This window comes from Phyllobates terribilis, unplaced genomic scaffold, assembly GCF_046119375.1.
Source record: "Phyllobates terribilis strain yellow unplaced genomic scaffold, ASM4611937v1 Scaffold_5__5_contigs__length_657084704, whole genome shotgun sequence".
In the NCBI taxonomy this organism is placed as follows: domain Eukaryota; kingdom Metazoa; phylum Chordata; class Amphibia; order Anura; family Dendrobatidae; genus Phyllobates; species Phyllobates terribilis.
In genome coordinates this window covers 433,980,028-433,992,857 of record NW_027362765.1, presented here as the reverse complement: position 1 = coordinate 433,992,857, position 12,830 = coordinate 433,980,028, and the positions used below count along the sequence as shown (strand labels likewise).

General features: G+C 43.4%; 1 protein-coding gene across 1 annotated transcript in view; it reads right to left on the bottom strand.

Moving 5' to 3' along the window:
• LOC141271607 (scavenger receptor cysteine-rich domain-containing protein DMBT1-like) overlaps positions 1–12,830 on the bottom strand; it is a 92,048-nt gene that overhangs the window by 75,540 nt on the left and 3,678 nt on the right. Inside the window, exons 2-4 of the mRNA XM_073681651.1 lie at positions 2,650–2,961; positions 2,534–2,587; positions 905–1,222 (exon numbers count right to left, since the gene is read on the bottom strand). Of these exons, the coding sequence (XP_073537752.1) occupies positions 905–1,222; positions 2,534–2,587; positions 2,650–2,961 (684 nt within the window). The remainder of the gene's footprint in view (positions 1–904; positions 1,223–2,533; positions 2,588–2,649; positions 2,962–12,830) is intronic.

The following is a 12,830-nucleotide window of genomic DNA, read 5'->3' as shown; positions in this document are numbered from 1 at the left end:
ATGGGAGATAACAGTTATTTTTAGCCTGAGTATAACTGTTCTAAATAAGGCATCAGATGCCCAACAGCACATAGCATACAATTTGACCCCCCGTTCAAGATCGCCTTGTAGGTGCACTACAGATGGGTGATTAGGACAATGCACCTCATAAGAAGTCTGCTGTACATACCACTTGACAGCAATAATTTACAGGTTAACTGCCGCATCAAGAGCTGAGAAAGGCCTACATCAAATTCAGGGGGCCGACATATGACATACGAGTGTGTCATATGTCACTAAGGATTTAGATGAATTGACAAACCCTCACATGAGCAGCCACCTCTTCAATGACAATAGTCTGGCCATCTTTTGAAATGGGTCTTATTGGTGGGACCTGATTGTGGCAAAGCATGTTTGTACATGAGATTTACTTGTGCTTTGACAAGTATGCAAAAAAAATATTTACAAGAAAGTATAAGAAAAATATGTAGTAGAATTTTTAAACGAATACAAGAAGCATTAAAAGGTTATAATGTGATTCATAAGGAATCCTCTTCAAATATAAAACTAATTAGCATCTAGGAGTTAATGGTGCAGGAATCAAGGTGACTCCAATCCACTAAGAATCTTTTAAAAAGGCAATTTCTTGATTTCAGCACCCATAGTGGTAGAAAACATGAAAATATGATCTGCCTGAACATTATTATTATTATTTATTATTATAGAGCCATTAATTCCATGGCACTTTACATGTTTAAAAGGGGTATTCATAGCAAGCACCCAGTACAATAATTTGAACAAAAACGAGTTGGCGACTGGTACAGGAGGAGAGAGGACAATGCTCGCAAGGGCTCAGAATCTACAACATCTATGCAAAACACATTATAACAATTGACTAAATAAGTTTTCATCCATCCGACTATACCTGAACAGACGACGCCAGCATCTTCATTGTGTCCACAGTTATGTACTGTAAATGGTTGGTGTGGACAGTCCCATACGTGTTGTTCATTACCAGTACATTGCACATCATCCAATACAATTAATCCTTGTCCTTGTCCAAATGCAGCACTGCCATTAAATGCAAGAGCTTGGCCACAATTTAACTGCCAGCATACAACTTGTGCAGCATTAATATCCCAATAATCATCACACACAGTTCCCCATGCTCCATTATAGAGGATTTCAACACGACCGTTACATTGACCATTGCCATTTACCAGTCTCAAAGACATTTCTAAACCTAAAAAAAAAGGAGAATGGTGATTTCCAAAATCAATTTACTGTGGACGTTTACAATGTTTAGGCGCATCAGGGGCTCTCCAAACGCGACAAGGCATCAATCAATGATTTCAGCCAATTTTGAGTTCCAAACGTCAAATAACTCTCCTTCCCTTCCGAGCCCTGGTGTGCAACCAAACAGTACTTTTTTTCCACATATGGGGTATCAGTGTACTCGGGAGAAATTGTACAAAAAATTTATGATGTAATTTAACTTGTTTCACTTATAAAATAAATCAATTTGGGGCTAAAATCACATTTTTGTCGGAAAAGTTAGATTTTTTTATTGTCACGGCTCAATGTTATAAAATTCTGTGAAGCACCTGGGGGTTCAAAGTGCTCACCATACATCTAGATAAATTCCTTGAAGGGTGTAGTTTCCCAATTGGGAGGAAATTTCTCTGTTTAGGCACATCAGGGGCCCTCCAAACATGATATTGCATTTGCTAATGATTCCAGACAATTTTGAGTTCCAAAAGTCAAATGGCGCTCCTTCCCTTTCAAGGTTTTCCGTGAGACCAAACAGTACCTTTCCATCATATATGAGGTATCGGCGTACTCAGGAGAAATTGCACAACATATTTTTTAATGCTTATTCTCCTTTTACCTTTGCGAAAATGCAAAATTTGGGGCTAAAACAAAAATTTTGTTGTAAAAATATGACTCCGTGCTCTTGGCAAAAAGCAGCATTTCCTTGATACATAAGAGCATTGCCAAACTCTAACCACTGGCATACAACTTGTGCATCCCTTGTATGACATTAATTATCACACCTAGTTCCTCATGGTTCATTAAAGAGGATTTCTACAGAACCACTACCTTTTACCAGCCTCAAAACCACGTCCAAAGGAAAAGTTAATCAGTGACTTCCAAAAACAATCTACCATACATTATCTCAAAGGTATATTCCCAACTAACACATTTATTAATTGGATATGCATTATTATGTCACAGATTCAGGTCCTACCCCTGGGACCCTAATCTATCTGGTTAATTAATCATAATATCTTTTGATAATTAAATTAGAAAAAATATAAAAATATTTAAATTTCTAAATTAAAATTAGAATGAGAAGCATTTAAAGTTGTTTGTTTGAATGTTCTTTGTTAGATCATTGCTACTGTTGAAAACCCATCAGGATTCCTTTATTGGGGTGTTAATGACATCACAAAGGAATTCTACTCCCACATAAAACCACTTACAATTTATTTAGGAATTAATAAGGAAGGAACCAAAGTATCTCATTAAGATTTTCATATGAAAAGCTATTTACTGTTTGAGGCATCCTTAGTGTTAGAAAGTATGAAAATATGCTCAACTTGAACATCTATGCAAACAACATAATAGGATAACAGATGACTACATAGGATTTAATCCATTCAAATATACCTGAGCAGATGACGCCAGCATCTTCATTGTGTCCACAGTTATGTACTGTAAATGGTTGGTGTGGACAGTCCCATACGTGTAGTTCATTACCAGTACATTGCACATCATCCAATACAATTAATCCTTGTCCTTGGCCAAATGCATCACTGCCATTAAATGCAAGAACTTGGCCACAATTTAACTGCCTGCATACAACTTGTGCAGCATTAATATCCCAATAATCATCGCACACAGTTCCCCATGCTCCGTTATAGAGGATTTCAACACGGCCATTACATTGACCATTGCCATTTACCAGTCTTAAAGACATGTCTGATCCTAAAAAAATATTAAAGAAAATGGTAATTTACAAAAATAATTCACTGATATATTGTCAAAAAAATACTCCTATTCTGCACGAGACATTCTATAAATGTGTAATAAACAATGATAAGATTATACTGCTGGCCAGGGAAACTGAACTAGTGTGAATCGGGATGTCAGCAGTGTGGACCCTGCCATCCTTCCACCATAGATGTATTACAGGGGTGCATTTTCTCCTTTAACCTAAAAGAGCATATTAAGAATGAAGCTGAAGATAACACTTGAATGAGGTTAAGAATTTATTAAATCGAGAAAGTCTATAAGTGGAAACAAAATTATGTAAAGTTTTAGAACCAGACTCTGGTACCAGTGTTATTAAAGAGTACAACACTATACCAAGACAAGGAAGATCAGAGAAGGACTTAAAAAAGTTGTTCACTACAACGATAACCCATACTCATTCACCGTGTTTTCCCTTTATAAAATAATAACATCTATATTCACCTCTCGTGCAATCTTGATGATCCAGCCACAGGTCTAACTTCATCTAGATGTTTGATTTGTGCAAAGAAGGGAGAGCAAAGTGGTCACTGATTGGCTGATTGTGTCTGGGTCGTGTGTATCTAAAGCTACTTGCTCACGTAGCGTTTTTGCAGCGTTTTTGCGGCGTTTTTAAGGCCGCGAAAATGCTGTGAAAAAGCTTGTAAAACCGTCTGCCATGCAAAAGCAATGTGAATTCAGATGTGCTGTGCACATGATGCGCTACTTAGTGCGCCAAATTCGCACTGCGTTGCAAAAAGCAGCATGACCATTTATATTGCGATTATGCAGCAAATTCAGGGCCATTGAGAAACATTGAAACTCATTAAACCCGCAGGTATATGTGGATTTGCTGCGTTTCAATTAAATTCAATAGCCACGAATTTGCGACGTAATCGCGGTGCGTGTGGTACCCCGGCCGCGTCCTCTCTCCTTGGCGTCCCGCGGTGTACTGGCAAGACCTGCGGTGACGTCAATTAGTTAGCTGATGGTCACGCGACCGCTGACGTCAGTGGTCAGGTGATGGTCGCGTGAGCATCAGCTGACTAAATGACGTCACCGCAGGCCCTGCCAGTACACCGCGGGACGCCGAGGAGAGAGGATCGCCGCCGGGAGGAGACTGGAGAGGTGAATATACAGGTTTTATTTATTTTTAACTTTTAATTTTTTTTTTTTAACTGTAGATGCAGCATTTAAAGCATCGAAGTTGGTCACACAATATAAATCCATGCCAGTTGCATGGATTTATATTGTGTGACCAACTTGTCAAGCACTTTTCCAAGTGATGCTCAAAATCGCTTGGAAAAGTGCTTGAAAAAACGCACGTGAAAACACAAGTAAAAACGCTGAAAAAACGCTTCTCTCTGGCAGAAAAAGCGCATGTAAATCTGCATGTGTTTTTTTCTGCCAGAGAGAGGCAAAAACGCACTGCATCAAGACTGCAAGTACTATGTGACTATCTTGAATGTGACTACTTTGAATGAATATGCACTTCCCATACAAATCTACAATATTAATGGCTACAATAAGTGATAACTCTGGATAATATAGGGAAAACCTATTAAAAAGGCACTTGCACATTATTTATTTATTATTTATTGATTTCTAGGTTTCCACTATAATAACCTATGCACTTTGCCTATATTTGAGAGTGCATGTCTTGTTCAGCAAGACCTGTGATGTCTGTGTGCTACTTTTTGTGAAACCTCTGCTTGTATTCTTTTTTGTTTTATATACCGTACAGATCAAAAGTTTGGACACACCTTCTCATTTAAAGATTTTTCTGTATTTTCATGACTATGAAAATTGTACATTCACACTGAAGGCATAAAAACTATGAATTAACATGTGGAATTATATACTTAACAAAAAAGTGTGAAACAACTGAAAATATGTCTTATGTTCTAGGTTTTTCAAAGAAGCCACCTTTTGCTTTGATGACTGCTTTGCACACTCTTGGCATTCTCTTGATGAGCTTCAAGAGGTAGTCACTGGAAATGGTCTTCAAACAATCTTGAAGGAGTTCCCAGAGAATCTTAGCACTTGTTGGCCCTTTTGCCTTCACTCTGCGGTCCAGCTCACCCCAAACCATCTCGATTGGGTTCAGGTCTGTTGACTGTGGAGGCCAGGTCATCTGGCGTAGCACCCCATCACTCTCCTTCTTTGTCAAATAGCCCTTACACAGCCTGGAGGTGTGTTTGGGGTCATTGTCCTGAAGAAAAATAAATGATGGTCCAACTAAACGCAAACTGGATGGAATAGCATGCCACTGCAAGATGCTATGGTAGCCATGCTGGTTCAGTATGTCTTCAATTTTGAATAAATCCCCAACAGTGTCACCAGCAAAGCACCCCCACACCATCACACCTCCTCCTCCATGCTTCACGGTGGGAACCAGGCATGTAGAGTCCATCCGTTCACCTTTTCTGCATCACACAAAGACACAGTGGTTGGAACCAAAGATCTCAAATTTGGACTCATCAGACCAAAGCACAGATTTCCACTGGTCTAATGTCCATTCCTTGTATTCTTTAGCCCAAACAAGTCTCTTCTGCTTGTTGCCTGTCCTTATCAGTGGTTTCCTAGCAGCTATTTTACCATGAAGGCCTGCTGCACAAAGTCTCCTCTTAACAGTTGTTGAAGAGATGTGTCTGCTGCTAGAACTCTGTGTGGCATTGACCTGGTCTCTAATCTGAGCTGCTGATAACCTGCAATTTCTGAGGCTGGTGACTCGGATAAACTTATCCTCAGAAGCAGAGGTGACTCTTGGTCTTCCTTTCCTGGGGCGGTACTCATGTGAGCCAGTTTCTTTGTAGCGCTTGATGGTTTTTGCAACTGCACTTGGGGACACTTTCAAAGTTTTCCCAATTTTTCGGACTGACTGACCTTCATTTCTTAAAGTAATGATGGCCACTCGTTTTTCTTAACTTAGCTACTTTTTTCTTGCCATAATACAAATTTTAACAGTCTATTCAGTAGGACTATCAGCTGTGTATCCACCAGACTTCTTCACAGCACAACTGATGGTCCCAACCCCATTTATATGGCAAGAAATCCCACTTATTAAACCTGACAGGGCACACCTGTGAAGTGTAAACCATTTCCGGTGACTACCTCTTGAAGCTCATCAAGAGAATGCCATGAGTGTGCAAAGCAGTCATAAAAGCAAAAGGTGGCTTCTTTGAAGAACCTAGAATATAAGACATATTTTCAGTTGTTTCACACTTTTTTGTTAAGTATATAATTCCACGTGTTAATTCATAGTTTTGATGCCTTCAGTGTGAATGTACAATTTTCATAGTCATGAAAATACAGGAAAAAATTTAAATGAGAAGGTGTGTCCAAACTTTTGGTCTGTACTATATGTGAATAATAAAACCAAAAATTTTAATACCATATTTTTCGGACTATAAGACGCACTTTTCCGTCCAAAATTTTGGAAGAAAATGGGGGGTGCGTCTTACAGTCCGAATGTTAGGCGTGGGGAGCACTGAATATTCATGCTCCTTAATAGTGGCACGCAATGTAACCCCATCGCGGCTACTGCTGCTGCCAGGCAATTGCATGTGCCTGCTGTTAAAGAGCATGAATACTCCCCTCCATGGGCGTGGGGGGTGAATATTCATGCCCTTTAATAGCGTGCACACGCGATCGCCCGGCAGCAGCAGGAGCCGTGCTGCGGCTACGCTGTATGCCGGCTATTAAGGAGCATGAAGTCACTGCTCCCCGCGCACACAGTCCCGGAGTGGGGAGCAGTGACTTCCGGCAGCTGATCTCTCCTTGTGAGTCATGCATGGCAGTGGTGCCATGCACGGCTCACATGGAGAGATCAGTGCGGGCAGACAGAACGCAGCACTGGAGTAGAGAGAAGAAAGTTGAGTAAGAGTGTATATTTCTTTATGTGCAGCGTGATGGGGATTAGGGGGACCATGCATACCAGGATAAGGATGAGGGGGCATATATACCAGGATAAGGATGAGGGGGCCATACATACCAGGATAAGTATGAGGGGGCCATACATACCAGTATACGGATGAGGGGGATCATGCATACCAATATACGGATGAGGGGACCATACATACTATGATAAGGATGAGGGGGCCATACATATCAGTATACGGATGAGGGGGCCATGCACACCAGGATAAGGATAAGGGGTGCCATTCATACCAGGATAAAGATGAGGGGGATCATGCATACCAGTATACGGATGAGGGGGCAGTACATACCAGGATAATGATGAGGGGGCCATGCATACCAGGATAAGGATGAGGGGGCCATGTATACCAGGATGAGGATGAGGGATGTCATGCATACTAGGATAGAGATTAGGGGTGCCATGCATACTAGGATAGGGATTAGGAGTGCCATACATACCAGGACAGGGATGAGGGGTGCCATGCATACTAGGATAAGGATGAGGGGATCATACATACCAGTATGCGGTTGAGGGGGCCACACATACCAGGATAATGATGAGGGGGCCATGCATAACAGGATAAGGTTGAGGGGGCCATGTATACCAGGATGAGGATGAGGGATGTCATGCATACTAGGATAGGGATTAGAGGTGCCATACATACCAGTATAGGGATGAGGGGTGCCATGCATACCAGGAAAGGGATGAGGGGTGCCATGCATATCAGGATAGGGATGAGGGGTGCCATACATACCAGGACAGGGATGAGGGGTGCCATGCATACCAGGATGGGGATTGCTGTGCCATGCATACCAGGATAGGGATGAGGGGTGCCATACATACCAGGATAAGGATGAGGGGTTCCATGCATACCAGAATGGCGGGGTGCCATGCATGCCAGGATGGAGGGTGCCATGTATATCTGGATGGAGGGGTGCCATGCATACTAGGATGAGGATGGGGGCCACGTATAATAGGAAGGGGAGGCATATATACCAGGATGGGGGATATTATCAGTACTGGGGACAATACCCCTATACCAGTGTCAGCAGCAGACCCCCCCCCCCACACTTAACACTGCATCATGACTACATTTTTTGTTTACATTTTCTTTTTCTATTTTCCTCCTCTAAAACCTAGGTGTGTGTTATGGTCCGGTGCATCTTATAGTCCTAAAAATACAGTAATTTTAATGTGTGCCTTCCTGTACAGGGATTTATTATCCTAGGTAGTGTTTTTCTAGTATTGTTAAAATGTTTCATTTAAACCTTTGACTTAGAGTGCTACTTTATTGTTTATATAAGCCTGTATATTGACACCTGAGTTGATATTTACATTTTTCAATTCATATATATTCAGCTCTGGCTCAGGATAGCACATGTGCTGGGTCACGCGTGCAACAGACTTTAAGTGCAATAGCTTAAAGTGCTTTTAATAAGCAGTTATACAATGGCAGATGGACAGGGCAGGAGACAGGTAAGGTGTATAAGATATTCATACAAACATGCTGCTTCTTGGTCTGTTGTATTGCATTATGCATTGGTCATAGCAATCTGCTTCTTACTTGTTTTAACCTCTGCTTTCTCACATCTCGCCCGCCCTTTAACACATTCTGTGTACTCTCTTCATATCAACACCTCCCTTCTCCCCTCTCCCATGCATAACTCTGAGGCTCTACTGACATTTCTCACCCACTCCCATCCACTACCTCCATACAGCGCTCAAAACGTTCATACAAATCATTGCATCACCTGCTCTTTCTCTTTTTTCTCCTTCTCCTAGTCGCTGGCGACATCTCCCCCAATCCTGGGGCTCCCTCCACTAGCATACACCACTCTCCTCCAGCTGCCTATAGAAACCCTGCTAATCTTATTAACATTCTATGCATGCTCTCGCCTATTGCTTTCCACTGTGCTCTCTGGAACGCACAGTCTGTGTGTAACAAACTAACTTACATTCACAATTTTTTTAACTCTAAGTCCCTTAACCTTCTGGCTATTACTGAAACCTGGATCCAGCATTCAGACACCACTGCAGCTGATGCTCTCTTATTTGGTGGGCTGAAATTTTCATGTGGCACCCTTGAGGGTTCAGTCGCCACAGAGGTATTGCATCTCACCCAGAGGTGTGGTATCTCACTCTCAGGTAAGGAAGGAGTATGGCTCGGGACCCTAACACCCTAACACCTGCATTCACTACACCACATTTCCGGGGGACAGGGCGAGATTGCTCCTACGGGAGAGCACAGTCCCTGATCCCTGACTGGAGTGGGGGGAACCACCTAGAGAGGGGGAACTATGTAGTGGATGGGGTGGAGGACGTAGATCCTGGGAGCACATATGTAGCAGCTATAAAAACTAGGCACCATCTTAGTCCAGTGTTCAGTCAGAGGAGGAGAAGTCAGGGAGCTGAGGCTCTGCACGAGCTCTGCTCCGGAGGCGGGCCTAGCACTGAGGCCCAAGTCTGAGAGGAGGGGGAGCAGGATGGCTCCAGGAATGAGGAGAGAAGGGACCCTAGGGGTACGGGCTGTGCAGAAGGCCACCCGTACGCCCGTTGCTACCAGGAGGTAGAGGAGTCAGGCCAGAACAGGGAACCGGATCCCTCAACTAGTAGAGACACCGCAAATGCTTAACTAGGAACCGGAGGCATCAATATTTCAAGTACTGCAGGCCACAAGTCCACACCAGTACACTAAGAAGGTAGCCACATAGGACCCTGGGGACTGAACATACATCGCCCACCAAGGCCCGAGGGTACCGGATAGAAGTGGCGCTGTGTGTGAGGTGCAGGAAGAGGCCAGAGGAAGGTACACAGAACGGGGTCCTGATAAGTGCTCTGGAAATATCTGAGAGTGGATTGAACCCCTCACTGAGTACGCACAGCACGATGGGGGAAGATTGCTTGGTACCTGTAATCTGAACTACAACAACAGTGAGTAAAGACCCTGGGACTGCACTATCTTGTCTCTGTGTTCCTTGCGGTGCCAGTACTCACAGCAATAGAACTCCCTGCACAATCACCACAATCATCCAGTCACGCTGCCCTGAAGCTACACTCTTCCTATGGGGAGTCACATCACTTTGCTGCACATACCACCAGCTTCAGCGGACTGCTCCGCAGCGGCAGTTACCAATAACCGCATTCCACAGGTGGAGTAGTCGGACATTAACATTTGTACACATAGACTACCCCCTTGGTTTGACCACCCTGGGTCACGGACTGGGTCGCCGCCATGGTGACTACAACCCCCAGCATCTACAAGGCCCGGCTCCGGGTATCCCCACGGCCCAGGGGGCGCGTCATTCATATACCGCCAGACCTGAGAATAGACATGGTGGAGGTGTTGGTTTGCTCCTTTCACCACAATGTGCTTTGCGGGTCATCCCCCCAGTTCCCTCACTTATGTTTCCTTCCTTTGAAGTGCACTCTATCAGACTCTTCAAACCCTTCTCCCTGCGAGTGTCTGTTGTGTATCACCCTCCAGTCTACTCCCGCTAGTTCCTAGATCACTTTGCCACCTGGTTTCCTCACTTTCTATCCTGTGACAACCCCACCATCATTATGGGAGACTTTAACATCCACATCAATGATCCCCTCTCCCAATCTGCCTCTCATCTACAGTACAGACCAAAAGTTTGGACAAACCTTCTCATTTAAGTATTTTTCTGTATTTTCATGACTATGAAAATTGTACATTCACACTGAAGGCATCAAAACCATGAATTAACACATGTGGAATTATATGCTTAACAAAAAAGTGTGAAACAACTGAAAATATGTCTTATATTCTAGGTTCTTCAAAGCAGTCACCTTTTGCTTTGATGACTGCTTTGCACACTCTTGGCATTCTCTTGATGAGCTTCAAGAGGTAGTCACCGGAAATGGTTTTCACTTCACAGGTGTGCCCTGTCAGGTTTAATAAGTGGGATTTCTTGTCTTATAAATGGGGTTGGGACCATCAGTTGTGTTGTGCAGAAGTCAGGTGGATACACAGCTGATAGTCCTACTGAATAGACTGTTAGAATTTGTATTATGGCAAGAAAAAAGCAGCTAAGTAAAGAAAAATGAGTGGCCATCATTACTTTAAGAAATGAAGGTCAGTCAGTCCGAAAAATTGGGCAAACTTTGAATGTGTCCCCAAGTGCAGTTGCAAAAACCATCAAGCGCTACAAAGAAACTGGCTCACATGAGGACCGCCCCAGGAAAGGAAGACCAAGAGTCACATCTGCTTCTGAGGATAAGTTTATCCGAGTCACCAGCCTCAGAAATCGCAGGTTAACAGCAGCTCAGATTAGAGACCATGTCAATACTACACAGAGTTCTAGCAGCAGACACATCTCTACAACAACTGTTAAGAGGAGACTTTGTGCAGCAGGCCTTCATGGTAAAATAGCTGCTAGGAAACCACTGATAAGGACAGGCAACAAGCAGAAGAGACTTGTTTGGGCTAAAGAACACAAGGAATGGACATAAGACCAGTGGAAATCTGTGCTTTGGTCTGATGAGTCCAAATTTGAGATCTTTGGTTCCAACCACTGTGTCTTTGTGCAATGCAAAAAAGGTGAACGGATGGACTCTGCATGCCTGGTTCCCACCGTGAAGCATGGAGGAGGAGGTATGATGGTGTGGGGGTGCTTTGCTGGTGACACTGTTGGGGATTTATTCAAAATTGAAGGCATACTGAACCAGCATGGCTACAAGAGCAACTTTCAGCGGCATGCTAATCCATCCGGTTTGCGTTTAGTTGGACCATCATTTATTTTTCAACAGGACAATGACCCCAAACACACCTCTAGGCTGTGTAAGGGCTATTTGACCAAGAAGGAGAGTGATGGGGTGCTACGCCAGATGACCTGGCCTACACAGTCACCAGACCTGAACCCAATCGAGATGGTTTGGGGTGAGCTGGACCACAGAGTGAAGGCAAAAGGGCCAACAAGTGCTAAGCATCTCTGGGAACTCCTTCAAGATTGTTGGAAGACCATTTCCGGTGACTACCTCTTGAAGCTCATCAAGAGAATGCCAAGAGTGTGCAAAGCAGTCATCCAGGCAAAAGGTGGCTACTTTGAAGAACCTAGAATATAAGACATATTTTCAGTTGTTTCATACTTTTTTGTTAAGTATATAATTCCACATGTGTTAATTCATAGTTTTGATGCCTTCAGTGTAAATGTACAATTTTCATAGTCATGAAAATACAGAAAAATCTTTAAATGAGAAGGTGTGTCCAAACTTTTGGTCTGTACTGTACTTTCTCTAACCTTTTCATTCGGTCTCTCACAATTTACTAATTCTCCTACGCACGAAGACGGGAATACTCTGAACCTGGTCTTCTCCCGTCTCTGCTCGCTGCATGACTTTACTAACTCCCCTCTCCCGCTCTAGGACCACAGCCTTCTCTCCTTCTCTGTCAAGAACAGTCTCCTCACCCGGGATATCCCCATTTACCACACTTATAGGAATACACGTACCATTAATACCCAGCAGCTTATGGACAATCTCCACACATCTTTAGCCCCCAATTCCTCCCTCACCTGTCCGGACTTAGCATTGTCACACTACAATAATACACTGAAGAGTGCCCTAGATGAAGCAGCACCTTCTACATGCAGAAAGACCCGACACAGACAATGGCAGCCCTGGCACACAATGCCGACACGCTTTCTTCAGCGTTGCTCAAGGTGTGCTGACCGTCAGTGGATAAAATCTCTTTTAGCAGAGGACTTCATCCACTATAAATTCATGCTCAAAACCTATAACTCTGCCCTTCATCTGGCCAAACAATCCTACTTCACCACTCTCATCACTTCATTGTCCAACAATCCAAAATGACTTTTTGAAACCTTAAACTCCCTCCTGAAACCTAAAGCACAGGCCCCCAGCATCAACCTCAGCGGGAAGGATCTGGCCACTTATTTCC